We start from the raw sequence: 24302 nt of genomic DNA, 5'->3' as shown, positions 1-24302 counted from the left end.
CCGCGGCTTCACGCAAGCCATTCTAGAATCGACGATTCGGCAGGGTTCTGCTAACTGACAGCTTATATCTGACAGTGATGGGTTCCATATAACATTGCGGTTACAAAAATAGGAAGCACTACTTCACTATTGTGGTGGTATCAAAAATCAACGTTGACTGTAAAGAGCAGCCAAGGTTGGCCTGTCCATTTTGTTTCGTTTTGCTTTACTGTTGAAAAGGCCGATCAGGCTTTTATTTTGAAAGGACAGAAATCCTGGCAACCTTGGGCCACATGGCGATGCCACTTCGACTTCAATCCTCGAATAAGCGAGCATCCTCTCAAGGACCAAAGATGTTGATTGTGGTTTTACTATCTCTACTTTCTTACTGCCCCGCTCCAGGTCTCGCTTTTAATGCGGAGCTACGTCGACCTTGGGATCTGAAGCAGCAGCGCCGACGCCGCCCTCGCTTGCTCTTGCGACGGCGTATTCTTGGGTCAGTCGGTTCCCGGTTTCCTAGACGTTCTGAGGGAGACATGACGTTGCTGGTCCTGGCGCTTGCGTCTACCAGTACAAAACAAACGCAAGAAAACGACGATGATAATGTCGGTTTACCAAAAGAGCTTGACAAAGTGGATGGGGCGGAAACAAGCCTGGAATCTTTTGGTGAAAGCGCACATTCCATCCCGCTCGCAGCTTCACTGCATCAATCCACCACCGCAGCTGACGTATCCGGTTCGGGCGGTGTAAAATTTTCAGACACGCCACAGTTCGCGGTACCACCGTCCTTTCTTGACAGTTCTGTAGATGAAAAGACACCGACGGTAGGGAACCGTCTCGGAACCCTTTTTCATCTGACGCGGCCGTCGAACTTTCCGAGTATAGTCATGTTACATATGCTAGGGATTAAGCTGGCTTTGCCCGATTCGCTACCGGCCTCTGTGTATTGGACCATGGTTGCGGCGACTCCCAGTATGTACGTTGTACTCGCAGCACTCTTGTTGACGTCTTCAACAAGTATGATTGTTAATGATTACTACGACGCCAAGCTGGGACGCGATCGCAACAGAATGAAACCTCTGGTGAGTGGGGACCTACCCTTGGCGGTTGCGAAACGCTTTTTGGGTTATCTGTATGCTGCGGCTCTCTTAAGTGTAGCATTCTTGCCGGGTATTCCCACCCGCTTGTCGGTCGTGGTAGGGCTCATGATGACCTACTGGTACACGCAATACTTGAAACCAGTTACATGGATCAAAAATGTAACGTGTGCATCATTGATAGCATTGAGTCCCTTGACTTCAGGATCGGCTGCTCTGCACATATTGTACAATAAGGCCTCGTGGAATTGGCAGGTACTGGGGGTTCCGAGGCTTTGGCGACTGATTGTGATGCTATTTTGGGGTATTTTGGGGCGTGAAATCCTCATGGACTGCAACGATGTGGTCAATGACCTGCAGGCCAACGTACAGACAGTCCCAGTAGTATACGGGCGGCGCTTCGCCACCCTCGTGGCTTTGGGAGCTACAGCGATAGCGTCGGCTTTGGCTCTGTCAGGACCGCTCGCTCGGCTGATTCCTTATTTTTTGACTCCGGATGTCTCCACGACCACGTCATTGCGGGCCATTTCAAAGTCTGCGTTGGGCAGTTGCCGTCAACTCGCTTTGGCAACTATAGGAAGCTACATTCAACTGAGGCGAGGCTGGAAAGTTTATCGGACGGAAGGGAGGGATGCGGAAGCAACGGACAAGGCGGTAGTCGACGGTCTTATTTCGGTCCTGTTCTATCTAGCAAGCTATATTTGAAGCCAAAAGCCGTTCTCAAAAGCCATGTTGCTTACAGTACTTTCAACTTCCGTACAAAGCCTACCTTTTATGTCTTACTACATATTTGCTCCACAATTTAAGTAATCCCTGTAGCGCTTTTAATAATTCTAAATAAATGACAGCGGCGTTCACAAAACACAAATAGTATCCCGAGGGTATCCTCGATTTTCCAAGAAAGCTATTGCCTTCTTTGCCATGTCCGAGGGGCCCGCGATGACGGCCATGGTTCCTTGTGTGAAATCGGGTACAGCAGCGTGGACCTCAGTATTATCCCCCAACGATTGTCGTTGCATCGTGTTGTCTACTACACACGATACTGCCAGCTTTTTGCTGTACTTGTAATATTCTTTTTCCAAAAGTTCCGCGGTGACATCGAAGTCCTTGGCTTCCTCGTTGATCCATACAACAGAAACACTCGTGACACTGCTCGAGTCGGCAGGTAAAACTGCGCGAACCTGGTCCAGAACTGGTACAATGCCAGTACCGCATGCTATATAAACCATACCTGTCACTGGCAAGTATTGTCCGCGATAGGACAGCTTTATCGGTCCCGGTTTCAATGCGATTTCGTCGCCAACCTTTACGTCTTGCTTCAAAGCACGTAGAAAGTTGGCCCCGCTCGAACCGATGCTGCATGTGTTCTCTTCGTGACTGCCCGTGGGGAAAAGAATCGTAAAGGAACCGGGTTTCGGACTGGCCGAAAGGTTGTAGGAGAAAAAGTCTCCCTGGGCGACGTCACCATCGTCATCCAAGCACATCATACTGATTTGCTGTCCCAAGTCGAGTGGCAAAACATAGTCCGGTTCCGGGAGATCGAAAGTGTATTGCATAAAGTTGGACTTTCCCAACCGTTCCTTGGATTTGAGGGTGCAGATACCCCACCCGTCATTGGCTTTCTCGTCAAAGGGCATTGGAATGCCTTCGTCGACACGCTGAAATCGTTCCCAGACTCGTTGCACACGCCCCGAAACGAGTCGAAACGTTTTGCCCAACGTCTCCGCAATGGAGCTTGAACTCCGTACTAATATCGTAGCTAGCAACGCCACAAAAACGGTCGTCAATACAGTCCGCAACGAGATTGCGCTTAGCGCGCCTGTGACGGTTTGTAAAATACCGGTACGGGCCGTGGCTTTGGCTGCCGCCCCTTTCGTGAAGAACGTATCAGAGATCAGTGGTTGATCAATCGCTACGCGCACGCTTGCCCGGGGCACGCGGACTCCTGGAGAACTCATCTGTACTTCAACGGATGATGTGCGCTTCCGGGGAGGTCCAGGTAGAGATGTACGCCGTGGATATGTGCGGCTCTGAGCGTGTAGTGGCTGAAAGGCAGACACCGCTGATGAACCGGCGACAAGAGACAAATACAGAATCTCCACGCTCTGTCTCCGCCTTCGACGAGGGCCTTCCTTCATTTTGTGTAGAGAATGCTGGCGCTTGCCGATGGAATTGTCACGTGGACCTTACAACCGGAAATACTTTTCCTGCGATTTGAAATGAGAATCCTTGTAATGGCTAAAGTTTAAAATCAGTAGTGGAACTCCCGAGACGGATAATTGGCTGTTGTTCAATAATTCAAGCAACTCTAATTGCAACAGAGAGCTTCTCGCTTGTCAAACAAGATACTCGGTTACACAAAAACAAAAATCCTTGGATGGGGTGCAAGCACCGGACTCTTGCTGGATACCTGCACCGCTTCTTGCTAGGTTGGAGGCAGTGAGTGGATGATCGATCGCGAATGTACTACCTACATGTACATTTGCTAATGTTAGGTAGGTGGCCAATTGAACGTTGAGCAATGGATCTTCCGGCGTAAAATTCCGTCGCTCGTCCGTTGAGTACGGCACGAAATGCTAAGTAACCGAAAGGTCTTGCTGTCTCCCGGAGTCCATTTCTTCTGCTGTAAAACTCCAACTCTATCGGAAATCATATTTATGAACGGTAAAAACACCACTTATCTGTGAGAGCCACCCGCTGCACGCAAGAACGAGCATCGTCAGGCTCGGCACTGTTAAAGAAGAGTGGCTCGGTTCGGTACTTCAGTTTCGGTCGACACAGTGTTGTTGCTATCCCGTTGAACCCACAAGCGTAGACGTAATGGTTTCACGTCGCAGTACCGCACGAGCCGTCCGTTCGACTCGAAAAAGCACCGGACGAACGAGTAGACAAAGTGATACCAATGTGAACGTTGCTCGTTCCACCAAAACGGTCCAAAAATGGGTTCAGATTCGAAAACCTCCCGCCAAGGGGGTGGGTTTTGAAGTTCTAACGTGGGTTCCACTTAACAAACTGACAGCTGCACAACATCAAAAACCATTTCCGCTTCCGACAGAGGAAACGAATGCGGCTTCGGATGAAGCACAGGGAGCTTCTGTTCCGCTCTCTGGAGCTGGCGATTCCATTGCACTTAAGGCTCCCAGCTCACCTGTGCACAGTGATTTAATTCTGGATTTAAAGCATGAAGCAACAAAGACGGATAATTTGGCAGACGGTGCTGTCACAGAGAACAGTCTAACAAACCCAGAGGTAGTGGAGAATTACGATAAACCGCCTGCCAAACGACAAAAATTGGATGCTGATCCGGAGACCGTCGCTCATGAGCAGTCCGCGACGGGGTTTTCCGATCCTTCTGTTGAGAGCTCGCCTCCGTCTACCGCTCTTACCGCACAGCCAACACTCATTACAAATCATAACAGCGCTGAAAACACCAAGATGAGTAGCGACTCACTGTCAACCAGCCCCACAGTAGCATTGCCAGAATAGTTTCTCTTTTCCACCGAGCGTTTTATATTTTCCTCCATGGATGCAAATTTGATACGTCGTATTAGTACTGATTCAGTCGAAAAAGGCGGGGTGCCGATCTTGGGAACGCTTAGGCTCAGCTCTGGAATGCTCTTCGTGGCTTTGGCGAATGCGTGCTCTGTACATAATGTCAGTACCGTATGCTGAATAAGGCTGCCGCTCTGGGGAATGTAAAATCCTTTCACAAAGGTACTTCCTACTCATCCCACTCAATAATAAGGAATATTTGGACTTATGCAAGTTGCCTTACAATTTACACTTTGCTATAGTCGAGTTTGGATTCGAGTTTCTTGTTGTCCAATATCTTCCGGGCTGCCTTCATAAAGTCTTCTTCGAGTACATAATCTCGATCCGACCGGATGGCGAACAATCCCGCTTCGGTACATACATTCCGCATATCCGCCCCGTTCAATCCATCCGCGAGCTTCACGACGGATTCAAAGTCAATGTCACCCCTTTTGGTAATGCCGGACGCGTGAATTTTTAAAATCTCCAGCCGCTGCGATTCGTTGGGTTCTGGGATTTCAATCTTGCGATCGAGGCGGCCGGGACGCAGCAAGGCTGGATCGAGAATATCCGGGCGATTGGTGGCCATGACCATTTTGACCTGACCTTGCTCTTCAAAGCCGTCCATTTGGTTCAAGAGTTCCATCAGCGTACGCTGGATTTCTCGGTCTGCAGAGGTACCCTCTGAGAAACGGGAACCACCAATGGCGTCAATTTCGTCCATGAAAATCACGCAGGGCTCATGATCCCTGGCAAAACCAAACATCTCGCGAATAATACGGGCGGATTCGCCGATGTATTTGTCGACAATAGCGGAAGCGACTACTTTGAGAAAGGTAGCGCTAATGTTCGACGCCAGTGCGCGGGCCAGAAGTGTCTTGCCCGTTCCGGGAGGTCCGTAGAGTAAGACACCCTTCGGAGCCTTAATTCCAACACGGATAAATAGCTCGGGGTTGGTCAGGGGAAGTTCAATGACCTCCCGGAGCTCACGAATTTGTTCATTGAGTCCACCAATGTCGCCAAAGGAAACGCCACCTTCTTCTTCGCCGGCTTGCATGTGAAAAACAGTTGGGTCCACCTCGCGAGGGAGAATTCGCATGATCGTCAAGGTCGTCATATCGAGAGCAACACGAGTGCCTGGCTTGAGAAGATTGTGCTGCAGACGAGCCCTACAACCAACAACATAGCGTGGTCCAGAGCTGGCCTTGACAATGAATCGTTCAGGATCAAGACGCTTCAAGACGTCCCCAATAATCATTCCTACCGACTGCAAGGCGCTTAAATCGTCTTCTGTCTTTTGGAAACGCCCTTGCAGACCTTTCGCATCTTCTCGCATCCGCTTCAACCGGGCTTCCACCTCACGATGCTCGCGGATTTTTGCTCTGTACTGCTCGAGCACTTGCTCGCGTTCGGATCTCTCCTGTTGCGCAGCCACATTCTCCGCCGGGGCTTCGGCGGGAGCCACAGCTTCTTCGGAATTATTAGCGCTACTGCTCGTGTCTTCGCTACTCATACTGAACCTTTCTTTACTGAAACGTAAAACGAATGGTTTCACTATTCGACGGCACTAGAGCGGCGGCAGTGATTCTTGAACAGCAAGTATCGGCAAGATCCCTCTCACTGTCCATCTCGTCTCCGTGTTTTTCCCTGTGGCTCGTTGACCTTCCAAGCGGACAAGCGAACAGCACGAAATTTGAAACACGAATTCGTACGACTAGAGGGGAAGTCGGTCTTCCAACATATTTCTCGGCCGCGTAACGAACTCGGTCGCTGACGTTCACTGTTACGATTATCGTATATTAGGAAAACCCCACGTCGAGCGTCTGTCATATGTACGTTAGACTAAGACTGGTCTGCTCAGGCAGATAATGGTATAATTTGTGTTTTGCTCTGTTTCGTAACTACACTAGTGATCTAGTGCGATTCTAGTCGGTTATCGTTGCAGTTTTCTAATATTACACACCAAAGCCCCTAAAGCACAGACAATGACAAGGAGCAAATCAAACACGACGTACTGGGACTGCCTGTTCATGTCGAACAATACCAGAACGAATTAGTTGGCAAAATTCATACAACGCATTGTGAACTTTCCAAGGACAATGGCAATTCTAGGATGGGGACGCACCGGCATAGCTATCTTCAGCAACGAAAGACGCATGTCTTGTTGACCATATATACGGTAGCTTCACTCATCCTGGTACGGTCGGAAAAGGCGTATCCTCTCGGGTGTTCGCAGCAGAATCCAAGTTACTACGATTTCGAACATGCCAAGTTTCCGCCTCCCAATTTGAGCGTATTCACACCAGAATCATTTCAGATTACACGCCGATTAGGCACCGAAAAATTTAGCGACGTTTTTGAAGCACTCTATGTAGGATCCAAACCCTTGGTGACACGGCATGCAGAAATCGTGAACACTCACCGAGACCAATCTCCCGAACTGGTAGTCCTCAAAGTTCTCAAGCCCGTATCACCCAGGAAAATTCGTCGCGAGCTCCTTGTCTTGCAGCACGCCTCCAAAATTCCTAGCTTGGTCCGGATTTTGGGTATTGTCATTCCGCCAGAACCGTCCTCCGACCAAGTCACCCTACCACGCATGCCTTCGATTGTCTTGGAACATGCAGGACCTTACTGCCAATGGTTCTGCCATGGCAAGACCAACAGTAATGTTGCTAACCAAAGCGAGATGTCCCCTTTTCTCAGCGACTACGAAATACGCTACTACTTGTATCATCTCTTGCTCGCCCTCGACAAACTTCATGCCCAGGGTATGATGCACCGTGATGTCAAACCGCGTAACGTATTAATCAACCGCGCTCACCGAAAGGTCCGACACCCTCCACTGACTCTCATTGATCTGGGCTTGGCTGACTTTTACGTACCACAGAACGCTTACAATGTTCGTGTAGCGTCCCGTCACTACAAGAGTCCTGAACTCCTCGTGGGCTTCGAGTCCTACGACTACGCCCTCGATATTTGGGGCGTCGGCTGCATCCTGGCCGGTCTCTTGTGCAGACGGGAGCCGTTTTTCCGCGGCAAGGATAACATCGATCAACTCGGGAGAATAATTTCTGCACTGGGCACGAATGACTTACTGGTCTACTTGCAAAAGTACAACATCCCGCATACGGAGAGTCTCCAAGATTTGTTGGCCAAATACCAACCTCATCACCAGGTTCGGCAACCGTGGTTACGGTGGATGGCCGAAGGGGTACAGAGACCCAGTCGAGATGGTTTGGATCTGCTGGATAGACTTCTTGTGTACGACCACGAAAAGAGATTGACAGCGCGACAAGCCATGCAGCATCCTTTTTTTGATGTTGTCAAAGAGCGCGTTCAAGCCGAAGTCAGGACGCATCAATACGAAATGAACGCGAGTGGGGAAGCAGCAAGTATCCAACATCATCCCTAGAAGCAAAACATGACAAACATTTTTTCGAAAAGGATTGTTTGTCATGCAGTATTTTTCGGGCTTGCATCCTAATAGAGCCTTCGAAGAATGATATGAATCCTGTGTGGCAAACACTCTATAAGATCCTTTGAAATACTCTAGCAATAGCTGTTCCTAGAGTTGAAGAAGGACTTCTGAGGTTGACTGTGATTTTCCTTCACCCGGGCATAGCGATGCATACTAAAAATGCACAAGACGCATGCTTGTGAGTATTCTGCTGCATGTGCAGGGCGAGCAATGAACGGACAACAGTATATAGAGCGTGGCAAACGAAACAAACTCTACGGCTTCGTCACCATCTGAAAAAGATGGTCCACGCAACCTGTCTCGACTATTCAACGGGACTCTGCCATGGATGCGCCAGTTGTTCCGACAGTAAGAATAGGTGGATAATGCGAGAAGTTTATTGAATATAGAGGTTTCTTCGTAAACATACTTCGCATTCTCCTTGCACCACAGGCTTGGAATCAAGCCCCTTCCACGTTAGATCCATTCATAGATACCAGATCTGCCAAGTCAATCAATTGCTTTGAACATCCAGCAAAAATAGCTCAGAACACGAACGAGGCCTTTGAGTAACGCTTCTGGTTTCTAGTTCAATCGGCGCTTCTTGTTGGCGTCCTTAGCAGCTTCTTGTAGCTCTTTGAGACTACTCTCAAAACGATGCTCCAAGGTCATATGATTGTTCGGGCCGAGCCCGAGGCACGCACGCATGACGTTTATAACTGCCTCGCGTTGCGTAAAGAGCGCGTTGACCACGGGGGCCCCGTTAGGGACCAAAGGAGCCTTGAGCATGTAAGAAAGTAGAGAAAGAACAGGATGGAAAGCCTCCCAATCCTCAGAACCTTCTTTCTTGACAGTGATACGCTCACATAACTCTCCCAGAATGACAAGGTCGTAAATTAGCGGAGTAGCGAGCAACGAATCCTCGCAAGTATTATGCATGACAATAGTGTTTTTACCACCCATAAAAATCTCCGACGTGTATTCATCCATGGCACGTTTGGAGTCAGCGACGTACGGAACGTACTTGATGACAACAACATGATCAGGGTGCTCGTCCTCTTCGAACAAGATGCGGTTGGACGCGACCATATCATCGACAACGTTTGACTTGGAAATCTCCTTGGAACGGAATTGACTCGGAGCGCTCAGGTTTTTCCCGTCATTATTCCCCAGGTGGTTGTAGCTGACAATGGAAACCGGCTTAATACCAGCAGAAACGAGGAAATCAACAAGAACGGATTTCATCTTCGTCTGACCCGACTTGAAATCGTCACCGGCAATGAAAACCTTATGCTGACGAGCAAGCTCAAGGACTCCCGGAACAAAAGTGTTCTGGGGCGAACCATTGATAAAGGTGCTACCCTCCAAGATTGAGGCCACGGCAAAGACGGTCGAGGCGCTAACTTCGGCCTCGCCACGCATAATACTTTCCAAAAGATTGTCGGCGGTATCATTGACGCCCTCCTCGATACTGGCGAAGCGCTCGGTGTTGGCTGTCCATAGCAAAATGACCTTATCAAGTCCATTGTTTGTCTTGAAATTACGAATATCGTTGCGAAGCTGGTCCAATTGCTCTTGTTTGGTGCCCTTGATCACATTGTTGGCACGCTCGCCCTGGTTGGCGGCAATGAAATCCGAGAAATAGACGGAAGGTAACGGCGTAATGTTCTTCATATGAGGGTAGAGCTGATTCTGCAGATCAATGTCAAGAACTTTGGACCGTTTCATCGCCTCGCCGAGGTTCATGCCGTTGATGTCCCAACCACCCCAGACAATTTCGTTGGGGTTTGCCATTGGGAGCATGTTCCTCAATGGTGTGTAGACAGCATTACCATGCGTATCGTTTCCAATCTTCGCCGTGGAAGCCATCATTACGCTGCCCCAGTAGTTGGCCTTTAACTTTCCTTCTTTGGTTTCCCAAGTCATACCAAGCTTGTTGGCTATGGCACCGGCAACGCACGTACTGGAAGACATTGGAAAAAATGAAATGCGATGAGAACAATTTACCGATGGAGCATCCAATAGTCTTGCAGTGGAGTGGGTTTCAACGTTTCCATCGATTAAACATACCATCCGTTGTTACCACCTAATCCAACAAGCATGACGCCAAGCTACGACCAAAAGAGGATCAGGATGTGAGAGAATTTTGTAGATATATATGTTCAGAACATGCGACAAATTTAACCGACCTTAGGCACCTTCCGCTCTGTACGAAATTTCATCTTACTCTTTACCGGCTTGACAACGTTGCCTTCGACAATCGTCGTCTCGTACCTGAAGATATTCCGGTGAAGTTTTGAAATTGTGGTAGAACAGTTAGCTATCAGCAGAGACGTTGTATCATCACAACTGAAACCCGCACAAATAAGGTCATGCTTACGTGTAGTCCGAAATAATGGTGTCCGCATTATACTGGCAGTTCTTCGACTGGACAGTAAATTCCCCTTCGAGATGTTGGCAAGAGCTCATCGTAGCAATCCTCCTCCGATCAATGACGAAATAGTAACGAGACGCGTTTTTGGTTTTTTTTTGCAGTTTATGCTACCGCGGTACGATGTGAGGGAAAAGGACCACGGAATTTCCCATCTTTATTCCGGAGACTCGCAAAACTGTGTTGAAAAGTCAGCGAATGATTTCTATATCTGAAACAAGAAATTCCTTTGAGAAGATTCTTTCGTTTGTGGTAGCTGTCGACCTTTCTGAAATAGAGGAATAAACTAAAAGGAATCTCTTTTCTTGTAAAGGAAAGCACTGACAATAGTTTCCTGCTGTCATAGGTCACGTCAATCTAACAATAAGCGCTGGCAAGACGAGATTGCATCTACGTCAATTTCCTCGGGAAAACAGCTTTTTCTCGGATAGAGTTCAGAATATCACCCTAGCTAGTATTGGATACAACAATGTCAAGCATCATGAGTGAGTTTACTCGGGAGTCGTAGTTTGACGAGCCTCAGCGATTGTGTTAGTGTGTACCATGGCACTTTTTGCCACCAACACTTATTTATACTGGCATGAGAGCATGCTTATGGTGTCATGGGTCGCAGAACAAAAAAATTAGTGCGTTGCAGACTCCTGATTTTCATTTGGATGTTTTTCGGCTGTCGCTGTGTCTGCTCTTTTGTTTCCCCAACCGCGAAGAGCACCGGCGTCGCTTCAAAATCGGTGACAGCTGATTCGAGCAAAGCCGCAGAGATATCGACGATGCAGGGCTTATCAGAGGATCCTGTAGACCTCAGTACAGATGTATGTGTTCGGAATTTCCGGGCCGCCAGAGGACTCTCCAATATTTATCGGTGTGCGAAAACTGATGGTTTGGCTCGTCGACTTTATGCCAACAACCACTCGAACGGGGAGATGCTGTTGTTGGAAAGGGCTGGCCTGATTCTGGATTTGCGATCGGATTCAGAGCGTAGCGAAAAAGATTCACAGACTTGGATGTCTAGAGCGCCTGGTGGAAAGTTTAGCGTCCAACGCGATTCATTCTCCCCGCCACTTTCGAGTGAACGCGTTGTCTTACGCTTAGATCCTCTGTCGCCTTCCACTTTCATGGCATACTTGGACAAAAACTGGATGACACCACAGCAAAAGCTAAAAAGTAACATGTACAAAATTGTGGACGGCAAACAGCTGCACAATCTCCGAATGGAAGTTCTGAATACCAAAGGATTGGCTGGACTCAATGAAGCCATTCTTGAGACGGGGAAGCATGTTCTGAAAGAGGCCTTGACGGCGATTGTGTTGCATCTGGAGAAGAATCCGACCTCTCCGGTAGTAATCCATTGTGTACAAGGGAAGGACCGAACTGGATTAAGCGTTATGCTATGTCAATCGGTTCTTGGGATATCCGATGACGTCATAATCGATGACTACCATCTCTCGGAATCGATGTTACTTGATAGTTCTGCGGTGACGGATCAACTTACTGCAAGTGTAAAAGTGACAGGAAAAATCGACAAACGAGTTTTCTCTGGTGCACCTCGCGAAGCCATGGAAGCCACCCTGAGCTTCCTGCGTTCCAAGTACGGATCAGTATCACCGGGCTACCTGGACGCGATCGGTTTCCATGAGTCATGGCAGAGTCGGCTCAAAGCAGTTCTAGGTCAATCGAAGGCGGCAACCAGTAATTTATAGTACAAAATTGAAATATTCACTAAAGGGAAGATTGTGACGCTACAGTCTTTCATCAATGCAACGGATGCAGTTGATATGGATGCGATGGTATAGCTGTGAATGCTGTGTAGTGTTATCGAGTGCGCAAGTTGATTGCAGTTCCCTCCCATCTGCTTTGTGGTCCAACCGTATCCCTGTTAGCTAGGTAGTATATTGGGTTTGGGCTTTGACAATTTGTTCCGCATTCAAGGTTTCAAGGCATTAGAAACCGATATGAGTTCAGCGTTCAAGTCCAAAAAAATACTAGCTTGATGGATGTGATCGATATTTTCGAGAGATTTTCTCAGATCTTCCGCGACTGCGTGCGCCGCCGCAACTGTTGCTTCGGGATCCACACGGATAACCACGTCGACGCTATTCCTGCGGGCCGACGACTCGGCAAGCTTAACCGTGACTCCCTGCACCGACCGAACTTTAGGATGCTGAGAATTGATGTTTTGTCGCACCTTCTCTTCGATGTCGTTCATGTTGGGTTGGACAACCACACCATTACTCGCCATGGCTTCTCGTGTCTTGGTGGCATGCAAAAGTGGAGTGTCGTGCGTAGTCGAATGGACTTCAGCGTCAACTACATCAACGGACTGCATAATCTTGCGTCGCAAACCTTCCGCCATGACGCGAGAAGCAGACGACGACAACTCTCCCGGAGTCGCAATGGCAACATCGACAATTGCAGATGAGCCAACTTGTCGCGCCCGCACTCGTGTTACTTCAAAGACATTATCGGAGTAATCCTTCGCGAGACGCTTTATCTTTTTCACGAGGGCTTCGTTGCTCGTGTCCGTCAACTGCTTAATGGATTCGCCCATAATTTCTGCACCAGTCATGCAAATCATCCCGGCCACCAGTATACCAGCAGCCGAGTCCGCAGCAATCATCGCGGGAAAATACATCGCTAGCCCAATCGCCAAGAGTGCAAGAACAGACGAGTACGCATCGGATCGATGATGCCAGGCATTCGCTAGAATCACTTGCGAATTCAGTCTATCTCCAACCTGCTTTGTAATACGATACAACCATTCTTTGGAAAAAATGCTGAGGGCAGCCATGAACAGAGCGGGCGAAGTAGGCACTTGTCCAGCTAGGGATGCCGCGGTACCCCAGCCGGACGCTCGTTGGATAGTGATGATTTCAATGAGTTTCCGATTGGAAGCCGCGCCGACGGATATTCCAGTCGCCAGCAAGGTCAATGAGAGGAACAGGGAGCCGATGGCTTCGAATTTTCCGTGTCCGTACGGATGATCATCATCCGGAGGCAAACGACCGATTTGCACCGCCCACAGGGTGATAAAGTCACTAAAGAGGTCCGACAGCGAATGCCCGGCATCCGCTATCAAAGCGCTCGAATGACACGACACGCCAACGGCAAATTTTCCCGCACTCAAAAATAAGTTGATCACACTGCCCAAAAGCGTTACCCGATCAGCCGCGTTGTCGTTCCGGAAAAGGTAACTGAGAAATTTTCCCGGAGATACGGGTGACGAATGCTTGACAATGCCTTCACGCAATTGTCCTATTTTCCGAATGGCGTGTTGAATTTTACGACGTACGGTGTCACTCATGGTAAGGATAGTGGATGTCAACAGAAACGTCCCCACATCAGTCCGTGTTAGCGTGCGTTGACGAAATAGCGGCGGTCCCAGAATAGCGAGGGCCGTGAAGAGAAAGAGTGCCGCACGGCGTCGGCGTTTTTTCGTTTGTAGTTGCTTGTTCTTGAGCTCTTCGGTATGAGTGTGAATATGATGACTATGGCTGTGACCCATGTGCATGGTCAGCGCTCCGTTGGATCGAGAAGGAGACGAACGCTTGCTCAAGCAGACGGAGCTTCGGGGAGCCTGTAGCTTGGAAACCGAAGCAGCAAGGCTCGACAGCAGCGGTGTAAAGCTCAGAGCCGGTGATGTCAACGAAGCTATACATGCTAAGAGAATCGACAGCTTTACACTAGCTGATATCGAAGGCATCGCGAGCGGTTTTTGTGGTGTGGACCTCAATGGCCTTTGCTTTCCCAAAGAATCCTGGTGGAACGGATCGAAATATGCAGATGGAAGATGGCTTGCCGTTGACACGAAGCGACACGAGCCCAGCTCTCAGGTAACAACTGTGCATGGCAGTTTTATCCAGATTTCGGTCTTCTGCAAGCGTGACGTTGCATATGACGTCACAAAGTGACGACGCCCCTCACATCCATAATTGAACTATGGCTAACCGTAAAGATGAGGAAGTTTATGCCATCAGACACAGCTCTAGCTATTACTCCAAATTTTTTAAAGTACGCAACACGCGACGTCCATAAAATTACATAAAGATTACAGCCCTCGTTAAACCGAATCCATTACCCACATGCAAAATGCAGCAAACTACTTCGGAGACATATCAGGGTGGCGAACTCGCGGACACCACGACTCCGGGGGCCGGGCAAGTGGGACGGTTCCCGATGTTGCCCAGCTTTGACACAACATTTTCGCGCACATCTACCGGATAACTGTCCAAATACCCTGGGCGCTTGTCGGACCAATCGTAAGGGCAGTCTAAGTCATGCGCGCCCGATTGCAATGCCTCACGAATAATGTCCTTGTTGGGTGAAATAAGCTTGCCACCCGGAACGAGACTTTGCTGGAGTTGGTAACAGACCGCAAGTGCCTTGACAGGTTCATACTTTTTTGACTCGCAAGTAATCATGGCTGCGCTCACCGTTGTACCTTCATAATAGTCAATGGGACGAGATCCTGTCCAATCGACAAAAGTTTCGTTGGTGGTATTCCAGTAAAACTCCGGAATGTGTACTGTATTAATCCCGGCCCGTTTGATCAAGTTGCCATCATACGCCCCATTCAGTTCGGACTGGGCAAAGTGTACAACAACATCTGGCATTGTCTGCAACATGGGATACATTGCCCTTTCGGCCGCGTAGCCAAACAGCCAGAGGCTATCCAAGTACGCATAGGCAGATGCCCCTACATGACTACGGTGGGAACCATTGTCAAAATTGAAGCTAAAGGCTCAGCCGGGATGAGACTTTGCTGCTGAAACAAATGACCGCACTTGATCGCATCTCAACAGGTGGGATGTACTTACTTTTGTCCCACCCAAACCGGGCCGTAGGCCATTGCCCCTTCCTCCGCCCCATATTTGAAGACTTCCTCGAAAAATCCTTCAACATTCAACCAATACCAGTCGAAAGAAACAGTATTGCGAATATTTGATTCCATAAAATCTGTATACAACTGTGTTGGCTGCATGAAATTGGTGATACTGTCTTCGGTAATCACGTCAGCACCGAAGGCTTGTAGTGCCGTCACGACATTGTTGCGCTGCCCTTTGAATGGAGTGTCCCAAGCCAACGGCCAACCGTCCGTGTCTGAATTATCCACAAAACCAATAGAGTACGTGGAGAGGTCCTCTTTGGAAGGATCCGCAAAAGGAACATCGCGAGACTGCAGATCACCTGCAGACTTCCCTCTCATGCGGTTGTAAAACACGGCGCAAGACATCAAGTCTCGGCAGAGCAAGCCGGGACGATCTGATTCAAACGAGTATAACCCATTGTTTTCTCGAGAAAATGTTCCAAGGGCAGGAATGATGGTGGAAATGCCATTGGCAATTGCTGGTGACTGGCAAGAAGAGCCCGTCTGCTCGCAGATTGCAACCGGGACAACCCCTAGGCAAACGGCAGTTCCTGAACCAATAGAAGATCCTCCTGAACCACCAGCCCCAGCCGAGTATCCACCATTGAGACAAGAATACACTGTACCCTTATAATTAGCAGTTCCCCAAGTCAGTTGTGGAACCGATGACTTAAAAAGAGGCACCACACCAGCCTGGACAGCGTACGTTACCAAAGGGGACTCTTCCTCCCGGATATTGTCCATAAACTCCCACGAGCCATACATGGTAGCATAGCCTTTCACATCGTACGTGTCCTTAATAGCAAATGGAATGCCTTGGATTTCGGAAACGATTGTGCCATTGGCAAACATGGCATCCGCCTCGGCAGCGACGTTTAAAGCAAGTTCTTTAAGCTCCACTTCCAACATATTGTACTCAGGATCATACATTTCGAGCATGCTCAAAGCCATATTAGTGAGCTCAACAGACGTCAAACTTCCTTGGCGGAGGAGGGCTGCCATTTCTAGAACAGATAGCATCAAAATCTCTTCGTCGGTGTCAGGACGAACAACATTTGCCGGAATATCAAAAACTACATCGTCTTTCGCCGTCACCGAGGGTGGTTGGTTGAGGATAGTTGTCTGCGACATACCCATAAGAATCTGAACGCTCAATTAATCCGAACGATGAGTTTGTCAAGCGAACACCGGAAACGCAACCAAATCCTTACGCACCTTGTTGCGGTAGTTGTAGACGGATCCTGAGGCAGTTTGACGGAAATTGCGGCTCGCATTGACTCGCAAGGCCCAAGCCGGGTCGGCGGTAAAGTGCAAGGAATCTTCTTCGCCGTCATAGTCGTCAACGAGAATCATCTCCTCCATGTATATAGCCCCATTCGACTTAGCTGGCCCGTGGATTTCCACCTCAATAACAGCATCACAAGAGTCCCCATGTGCAAAAGCAGCGGGTATGTAGGCCCCTGTAGCCACTGCGAACCCCAGACTAAGAATTGATGCTGTTGGACCTCCAAGAAAAGTGAGTAAGCTGGCAGTGCCAAGCAACGACAAGCTTATTTTAGATAGAAGAGTCGAAGACGATTCTGGAAGTGACGAAGAGTCGCAAGATGCTTTGGAGACAACAAGCTTGTTGCCAGAAATTTCTACGATAGGGTCAGTGCTCCACCTGATAATCTTGAGCAGAGGCTCCCCTTCAAAACGGTTGATCAAGGGCTTAAACCCTTGGAAGGAAACAGCTGACAGTCCGCTTAAGCTCTGAGTAATGGGAGCTGACGACGTCGAGCTAAGCTCACAGTCGGCCGCCATGACCAACCTCCAAACCAAAGTTGATGCCACGAGAAAAGGAAGTTTCATGGTAGATTTTTTTTTTGCGAAAGAAAATCGATGCACAAATATTGTCTCAAAATAATGACACCTTGGAATAGCTTGGGGTACCGATCAACCTTGGAAAAGCTTGGGGTACCGATCAAAACATTGCAATTAACTCTTCCGCCGCTAGACAAGGAAGAAAGTCTCAAAACTTATCGCCCGCTCAGTGACTTTTCGGTTTGCTGGCTGTGTCGTCACCAACAGGAGCTCTCGAAAGCTTGACCGAAGCAATATAGTAATTTCCGAAGATATCTGAGGAAGTTTGCAGTAGAATAGGTTTTACTGCCGATTCAGTCACATGTCATCTGAATATCAGAGCCAAAATTACAACCCGAAGATGATGTTTCACAGTCATTACGAACTTTTGACTTGTAAAAAACGGTATAACGAAAGACCCGGTCAGAAATTAATGTTGATAGCTGAAAATTATGTAGTTTTTCATCCGAACTTCGGTAGCCAATTAGCAGTAATGCAAGTCTAACTGTAAATCATGCTTTGTGGTACCTCTCGCAATAAGCAACTTACAATGAGGTGTCGATCTGTGAGTCCTGGCGGTGCGATTCTTCCTATCTTGTCGTCCCGATCCACGCTGAATACACCAATTTGTGGTGAATTGGCACGTGCCAGTAAGCACTTTCAGTGTCATTCAAAGTAAGTCAAGTCAAATAATGGTAAGGCAAGTGCCCAAAAAGTCAGGTATTCCTTTCGAACAATTGCAAGTCCTTAAATGTAAAGCGCTAACCTAATGCAACGACAAGCTTTCTCTCAACCAAAATGAGAAGACGGCATTCTGTAGACACCTAGCTATATTTGAAAATGATCGTATGGTTCTTCGCCTGTGTTGTGGAGAGGTCTAGTGTATGGCTGCACAACAATTCTTTGTAGCAAAATGTTATCGCTCTTCCTCTAACTGGATTGTCTTGCCTTGATGGCACGTTCATCAACACAAGTTTGCACTTGTCGCACCGCAGCCCGGAGGTCTGGGGTGTTTGTCCCGGGAACTAGTATTTCGGTATCGCTAAATGTTCCAAGTGTGGCTCCGCTTGCCGCGTCAAGGGCTGTCCAGGCTCCAGGATAAATTCGTACAAGGTAGCCAGCCACTTGCGAATTATATGTCAAGGGTTTCAGAAAGAATGCCATAGTCGCGTTTTCGGGAATACTCTTCTGGTCCTTGGCCAACCCATTTACTATAACCACTTTATTCCCGTTGCTGACGAGTCGTTTGGCAATCTCGTAGTCTTTAGATATCGAAGGCGACACGAGAACGCACACATCACGGCCGCCAATACTAGGTATGCCTTCTTTCAAGTAAATTGTTGAATCAGCACCCCCTGTGGCTTTAGCGGCCTTCTCACAAAAGCTACTGCTCGCAGCAGAGCTGATTATAAGCCATGTTCTCGGGCCCAAGAAAGGAAGAGGAGGAGAAATCGCCCGGAATAGCTTAGACACAAATTCTATGTTTGCCTGGTCCACTTCATTAGCTGACCGTAATGATCCGTCGCCCATTTTATTGAGAGCGCTCAGAGTAGGAAATTCGCATTCAATAAGCCCGCAGGAGGGTGCTCGTGGTGAAACAATTGCAGCCTTCACTGCGCCAATAGCCTGGCGATCTCTACATGCGCGGCACAAAATTTGATTTCAGAAAAGTACCGGAAAAATGAAATGAACAATGCCAAGATAGTATGCTACGAACCTTTCCGCTGTTGATTGTGGGATCTTGGGGTTTCCGCCGAGAAAAGCGAAGGAAGCCATTCTCATCTCCAGTCGAGTTTGCTTACGGCTAGCGACGGAATAGATACCTTCCTGGAGAGACCAGACCGCGCGCGCAGCTATCCAAAGCGACAGCATTTTCTCTTTCTTCATAGTCTTGCTCGACTTGGTAAAGCTCCGACTTGAGAAGACATTTGCTTCGTCCACCGGAGATTCTTTACGAAAGATGTTTTTATTGAAGAACACAAAACGACGATGGAGATCACAGTTGAGGAAAACGATGAACTACGAAGATTATGAGTCTACATTGTACTCTTGGATATTCGTAGGGACTGTGGGGCTGTGATTCGTTGTGTGTGGGACGGAAGCGACTTGTCTTTTAGCAGTAGGCGATTGAACTTCTGGTGAGACGTTGTCCTTACCAGGAGTTCGATCAACACACCCTCGCTGCAAATGAGAAGTTGCTAGGTCATTGGTTGATGACTGTTCGAAAAGGTAGTGCGAGCGCATTTTTCGATGATGGGCGGGAGAATGATGCTTGGAGAAATAGTCGGCCAAATTTGTGAGACCGGGTCGCCAGTAAATAATAAACTGTTTTTGCTCGACGCGGTCTTTAACCCAGTAGAAACGCATGTCAATGGCTTTAGAACGTCGTTGCTTGATGGTTTCGTTGGCAATGCCGGAGGCACAAGCGTTATCGGTCTGAATAGGAGTAGGTGGCTGAATGTGGCCAAGTTCGTCGAGAGTGACCCGGAAAGCGGTGGCGTCCTTGGCGTTGTAAAAGAGGGCACCGAGTTCTGCTTCGGTGGCCGACGAAAGAACAACGGACATAATGGAGCTATGCGTGTGAATGGCGCCGTTATTGGGAGGGTCCGGACCAGTCGGAGCGGGAGCAGCATTGGGATCGTGGGGTCGACTGCTGAGGAAAAAGTGACCTGCAGCACGAGAACGGGCTTTCGACTCGGAAAGGTAGGAAGCGTCACTATGAATGTGTAAACACATGTCGCTAGCCTGAAAACGTACCGTAGCGTGTGGGTGAGTGGCACAGTAGTCGAGTAAATGTTCGGCGGCGTGAAGGGTCGCTTGGGTTGCAGTTGACTGTGCCGAGGCCAGAGTACCGAGAGCCACGAGAATGGTCGAGTCGACAGCCCTAGCGTAATAAAGTAGGGTTCCGATGATTTCTTGCAGGTGGGTCTTGTCGGATGCATTGAGAGGCTCAGAGGTATCAGGGACTGGTGTGAGTTGTGTTGCAACGCCATAAGTTGGAGGGGTCCAAGGGTGAGGCGCATGTTGAGGCGTAACAGGGGGCGATCGTTGAAAGCGGGTTAGGGCTTGGTCGATATAGTCGGGCATGGACATGTCGAGGGTTCGACGCTCATAATCCCAAGCAAGTGTAAGTCCGAGATAACGAGTGCCGTCCCAGTCAATGGTGATGGTGTAAAGTGCTTGGAGAGTGTCGATAAGGTGTTGAGCGTGTTCGGTGCCAGTGTATTTCACTCCAAAGTCGTCCACAACTAGGGTAAACTGAATAGGGCGCGTGACGTGGCGAAATAGGCCAGCGGTATGCTTCGTCTTAATGTAGCCGTGCGCAGCAAGGTGTTCAACAAGACGATCGTGGGCAAGAATACCGGCTTGGGGAAGGCCGTACATACCTTTGCGAATTTCGACGGTAATAGAGTTGTTGTGAATGAGTGGAGCTAACTGGTAATGAGCCATGATGGTGGGAGGGATATCGGGAACCGGGATGCGCATGTATTCGTACCGAGCCATGGGGGTGCCAAGATAGAAATCCTTGATGTCAATACACATAAACTTGGCGGCGGGTGTGGAGAGGACGCTATTGAAGAGGATCTTGGCCGTGGTGATGTCAGCAGTTGGGGTGCTAACCTTTCCGGGGTACTGAACTAAGTTGCCGCCAACGGTAAAGCGGATGCGCTTGGGTTCCGATTTCTGAGGGCGAATACTGGCTACAATGCGCAAGTAGGTTGCCTTGCGACCGGGAGGAATGGCATTATGCGCGATGAAGTGCATAGTCTGGCTGCCGGTGGTACTGTGGGGCGGGTTACCTTGAGTGAGGCGGCCAATTTCGTTGGCGGCGGCGCGAATCCAATCGGGAGCGTCGGGGCCGGAGCGCAGGTGGCGATATTCTAAGGAGGCGCCGGTTGCGGGGTCGACAACTGCGTTGGCGGAGGCCGGGACAAGAAAGGGTCGGGTGCGGGTGTTGTGTGGATGCGCCGGAACTAGGGTTGGGGTTGCCGGTTGTTTGCGTGCTTTGCGGCGGCGACGGCCGGGGTTACCGGTGCGCGAGTGATAGGTAGCCATGGGGGGCACCCTCGGAAGTGCGGCGGTAGGAACGGGCACCCTCGGAAGTGCTGGGGCATGTTCGGCCGTGACGAGAGGGACGGCAAAACGGACCTGAGCTGGGGGAAGTGCTGGGGTAGGAGGACGGACCGGAGGCACGGGAGCAGGTGCGGGGGCGTCGTCGGCCGGGGCGGCCACCGTGGCAAAGAGATCGGCAAGGTGTGTGAGGGCCTGGTGCTGGTGGGCGTTGAGGGGCGCAAACGGGGAGGCGGGGGAGGGATTTTGGAGCGCATGGACAAGATCACGGGCGGCGGCCAGGGCTCGGTCGGTGGAGGAGGCGGAAGGCATGGAGAGGCGGGTCGGGAACCAAGAAAGGGTGTCAGCAACACGTTCGGCTCGTGTTTCTGTGATCCATACGCGATGGCAGCGATAATGGTTCAAAGCGGGGCCGAGATACCAACCTTCAACAGCATGGGGGGCCCATGTTTCGCGAGCGGACGGCTTGACATGGACCAAGACGCGAGTGCCGGGAGGAGCAAGCGGGGTTCGGTTGTAGTCAAAGGCACCGTGAAGCTGTGCGTGGGCGGACAACTTGGGGTTGATGCGGGAGCGACGAAGAAGATTTAGGGTGATGAGGGCCTGGGGGAGGAGGCGGTCCCAAAGATGCAGGGGAAAATCCGGGTTCGTGGTGCAGAGGCCAGCAATGAAATGGTTCTTGAAGGTGCGGATGGCCCGTTCGGCGGCATTACGACGGTGTAGATGGGGGGGTGCCAGCTGAAAGTCGACGTGCTCTGAGGTCATGAAGGACTGGAGGGCTGCAGAGGCTTCGTTGTCGAGGCGCTGGAGTTGTGGACGGAGGCCTCGCTGGGTGAAAAGAGCATGAGCGCGTTTATAGGCGGCGAGAATTTCGGGGCCAGACTTGTTCTTCATGAGTTCAACGTGGATGGCGTTGCTGTCGTAATCATACAGTACGAGCATGTCGTTATGGCCGGCACTTGAAGGAGTAAGGAAACGGCCTGGTTGGTCGGTGTAGATTTGTCCGGTGACGCGCTGATGAGCAGCAAAGACGTGGTGCGTACGTGCGACTGGTGGGGCATTGGGAGGATCAAGGTCGGGTACAGAGCGGGCAGGGGGTGCAGTCGTGGTGGGGGAACCAACAGGGGGAAGCTTGGTGGAGCGAAGGTTTGCGCGTTGTTGGTCGAGGTGACCCTTGACCATGGCGGAGGAGCTGGGTGGATATTTGCGGACTTGTCGGGAGGAAATGTCGGGAAAAGTGGTAAGATGGCCGGAATCGAGTGCCTGACACCACGTTGAAAGTGCCGGGGAGAAGAGCGAGGCATGGACAAAAGCAATGCGGTCGGCAAGGGGTGTGTGGGGAACAAGGGCGTGGGCCGTCGCAGGAGAGGGAGCGGGGGCAAGATCGAGGTGCCAGAGACCAGTGTGGGGGGAGCGGGCACCAGAGAGCAGCAGTGTAGCGTCACGATGAATGTCGAGCCGAGTGGCCGAGAAGGTTGCCGTGCAACCGTCGTCGCACAGTTGTCCAATAGAGAGGAGCGGATGGGAGGCAAGCCCAGGAAAAATATGTGCTTGGCAGGCGGCAGGGGAGAAACCAGGAAGGGCCAGGGTGGCAACATGACTCGATCGGAGGACTGCGCCGTTCGGGACACGGACTGCTAGGCTGGGGTTGGCTGGGTGCCTGTGGGTATGAGGGCAGTTGACCGTGATGTAGTGGCCAGTGCAGCCAGTGTCGGCAATGGCTGAGGTGTGTGGACTAGGCGGGGAGGGGGCTACAGACGAGTTAAGACTAGTAATATGATTTAAATAATCGGTATTACTAGTTTTAATCGTCGGCGTAGCCGTCCCTCTTTCCTATTCGGGAGGTTTGGGGGCAGTCCAAACCTTGGTGGAGCCGCCAAGGGTGTTGGTGGCCGTCGCGTCGTCGCGATGACCAGGGGCCTTGTTCTTGCAAGTGGCACTGGTGTGGCGCCTGTTCTTGCTGGTCCCATGGGGCCAGCAATAGGTCATGTCCGGGGAGGAGACAGAAGGCTGGGACACAGAGAGCGCGGAGAAAGGCAGGCTGAGGGTGTCGGAAACCGTGGCTGGAGCCAGAGAGGGAGTAGCAGCGAGAACGTTGGCATAGCCAAGTGAACCGGTAGTGGCCGTAAGGCGCCGGTCGTCGTCGGCAAGGGAGAAGTGCTGCTGAAAATTTGCAAGGGTGTGAGAAGCAAGAGGCAGTTTGCGCCATTCTTTGCAGTCAAGAGGGAGCAGGCCAGAGTGCGCAATGACTTCGTAGCCGGCTCGAACTGCAGCAGCCTCCGAGATGGGGTCATTGCCATCGGTGGAGAACGCAATGGCCTCGTCCAGCTGGAGAAACACGGACTCGATCGGTTCAGTGGTGTTCCAGGGGGTGTACATGGACTGGAAATTTTTCTGAAGTTCGGCGGGCTTGATGGTGCCGTACTTTGTCCAGAGATGCGAGAGTAAATCAAGGCAGGTAACATTGCTGAACTCGAACATCGGGTGCGCAAGGGCGCGCACATAGATGCGAGGAATCGCATCGAGAAGCTGCTGGCGGAGGGCATTGTTGACGGCAACATACAAGTTATAGATGTCAGCGTCGCGTTGATGGACACGGTTGTTTTCGGTGATTTGCGGTTGCGTGGCACCGGGGGGCGGATTGGCCGGAGGGGCGACGGGAATGACGAACGGGACGTTGCTGATGTCGGCGTAGGCAAGGGGGGTGAGGGTCAAGGCCATATGGCCATGGGCGCCACCACCATTGAGCGTGGGAATGGCGGCGGCGTTGGTCATGAGCTGGCGTTGAGCATGCTTGATGGTCGCGTAGGTCGGGGGAACGGTGAGAGTGGCAATCGGATCGAGGACTTTGTGAGGAAAGTCGCTCAGTTTGAAATGAGCGGAGGTCGACATCGGGACCGAAGAGATGGCGGATGGGCGGTAGGGCAGGGGTTGGCGCGGAAAGACGGTGGGGTTGCTTCGTAGTTCTATTGAAGAACACAAAACGACGATGGAGATCACAGTTGAGGAAAACGATGAACTACGAAGATT

The 24302-nt window shown here is 50.3% G+C and overlaps 11 protein-coding genes across 11 annotated transcripts; 4 read left to right on the top strand and 7 right to left on the bottom strand.

Annotated features, from left to right (window-relative positions):
• Window positions 1-115: 115 nt before the first annotated feature.
• PHATRDRAFT_45125 (predicted protein) lies at window positions 116-1934 on the top strand. Its single transcript, XM_002179357.1, has one exon. It carries the CDS (start codon window positions 273-275, stop codon window positions 1779-1781), a length of 1509 nt encoding a protein of 502 aa, XP_002179393.1. The 5' UTR covers window positions 116-272; the 3' UTR covers window positions 1782-1934.
• On the bottom strand, window positions 1931-3548 carry PHATRDRAFT_45124 (predicted protein; the record flags this gene model as incomplete). Its single annotated transcript, XM_002179134.1, has 1 exon — window positions 1931-3548. Exon 1 carries the CDS (start codon window positions 3212-3214, stop codon window positions 1931-1933), a length of 1284 nt encoding a protein of 427 aa, XP_002179170.1. The 5' UTR covers window positions 3215-3548.
• Window positions 3549-3876: 328 nt separating this feature from the next.
• On the top strand, window positions 3877-4706 carry PHATRDRAFT_45123 (predicted protein). Its single transcript, XM_002179356.1, has one exon. The coding sequence runs from the start codon at window positions 3897-3899 to the stop codon at window positions 4560-4562; it is 666 nt and encodes a 221-aa protein (XP_002179392.1). The 5' UTR covers window positions 3877-3896; the 3' UTR covers window positions 4563-4706.
• A 123-nt stretch (window positions 4707-4829) lies between these two features.
• PHATRDRAFT_45122 (predicted protein) lies at window positions 4830-6195 on the bottom strand. The gene has a single exon (XM_002179133.1). It carries the CDS (start codon window positions 6118-6120, stop codon window positions 4855-4857), a length of 1266 nt encoding a protein of 421 aa, XP_002179169.1. The 5' UTR covers window positions 6121-6195; the 3' UTR covers window positions 4830-4854.
• Window positions 6196-6840: 645 nt separating this feature from the next.
• Window positions 6841-7938, top strand: PHATRDRAFT_4216 (predicted protein; the record flags this gene model as incomplete). The annotated part of the gene is made up of 2 exons (XM_002179355.1): window positions 6841-7215; window positions 7264-7938. Coding segments are annotated over 2 exons (1050 nt in total), but the record flags the coding sequence as incomplete, so codon positions are not given.
• Window positions 7939-8649: 711 nt separating this feature from the next.
• PHATRDRAFT_45120 (predicted protein) lies at window positions 8650-10543 on the bottom strand (the record flags this gene model as incomplete). Its single annotated transcript, XM_002179132.1, has 4 exons — window positions 10445-10543; window positions 10254-10338; window positions 10135-10175; window positions 8650-10027 (listed from the first exon to the last, which is right to left on the bottom strand). Exons 1-4 carry the CDS (start codon window positions 10531-10533, stop codon window positions 8650-8652), a joined length of 1593 nt encoding a protein of 530 aa, XP_002179168.1. The 5' UTR covers window positions 10534-10543.
• Window positions 10544-11265: 722 nt separating this feature from the next.
• On the top strand, window positions 11266-12195 carry PHATRDRAFT_34732 (predicted protein; the record flags this gene model as incomplete). Its single annotated transcript, XM_002179354.1, has 1 exon — window positions 11266-12195. The coding sequence occupies one exon, from the start codon at window positions 11266-11268 to the stop codon at window positions 12193-12195; it is 930 nt and encodes a 309-aa protein (XP_002179390.1).
• PHATRDRAFT_45119 (predicted protein) lies at window positions 12171-14245 on the bottom strand. Its single transcript, XM_002179131.1, has one exon. The coding sequence runs from the start codon at window positions 14193-14195 to the stop codon at window positions 12420-12422; it is 1776 nt and encodes a 591-aa protein (XP_002179167.1). The 5' UTR covers window positions 14196-14245; the 3' UTR covers window positions 12171-12419.
• Window positions 14246-14635: 390 nt separating this feature from the next.
• On the bottom strand, window positions 14636-17470 carry PHATRDRAFT_45118 (predicted protein; the record flags this gene model as incomplete). Its single annotated transcript, XM_002179130.1, has 3 exons — window positions 16575-17470; window positions 15310-16481; window positions 14636-15226 (listed from the first exon to the last, which is right to left on the bottom strand). Coding segments are annotated over exons 1-3 (2397 nt in total), but the record flags the coding sequence as incomplete, so codon positions are not given.
• A 636-nt stretch (window positions 17471-18106) lies between these two features.
• On the bottom strand, window positions 18107-19161 carry PHATRDRAFT_45117 (predicted protein). Its single transcript, XM_002179129.1, has 2 exons — window positions 18919-19161; window positions 18107-18837 (listed from the first exon to the last, which is right to left on the bottom strand). Exons 1-2 carry the CDS (start codon window positions 19086-19088, stop codon window positions 18132-18134), a joined length of 876 nt encoding a protein of 291 aa, XP_002179165.1. The 5' UTR covers window positions 19089-19161; the 3' UTR covers window positions 18107-18131.
• A 1921-nt stretch (window positions 19162-21082) lies between these two features.
• PHATRDRAFT_34728 (predicted protein) lies at window positions 21083-24164 on the bottom strand (the record flags this gene model as incomplete). Its single annotated transcript, XM_002179128.1, has 4 exons — window positions 21083-21175; window positions 21267-22932; window positions 22956-23023; window positions 23136-24164. The coding sequence occupies 4 exons, from the start codon at window positions 24162-24164 to the stop codon at window positions 21083-21085; spliced, it is 2856 nt and encodes a 951-aa protein (XP_002179164.1).
• Between the last annotated feature and the right edge of the window lie 138 nt (window positions 24165-24302).

This window comes from Phaeodactylum tricornutum, chromosome 6 (genome assembly GCF_000150955.2).
Source record: "Phaeodactylum tricornutum CCAP 1055/1 chromosome 6, whole genome shotgun sequence".
NCBI lineage: Eukaryota > Bacillariophyta > Bacillariophyceae > Surirellales > Neidiaceae > Phaeodactylum > Phaeodactylum tricornutum.
Note: the sequence above shows the minus strand (reverse complement) of the source record. Positions and strands in the feature narration are given on the sequence as shown.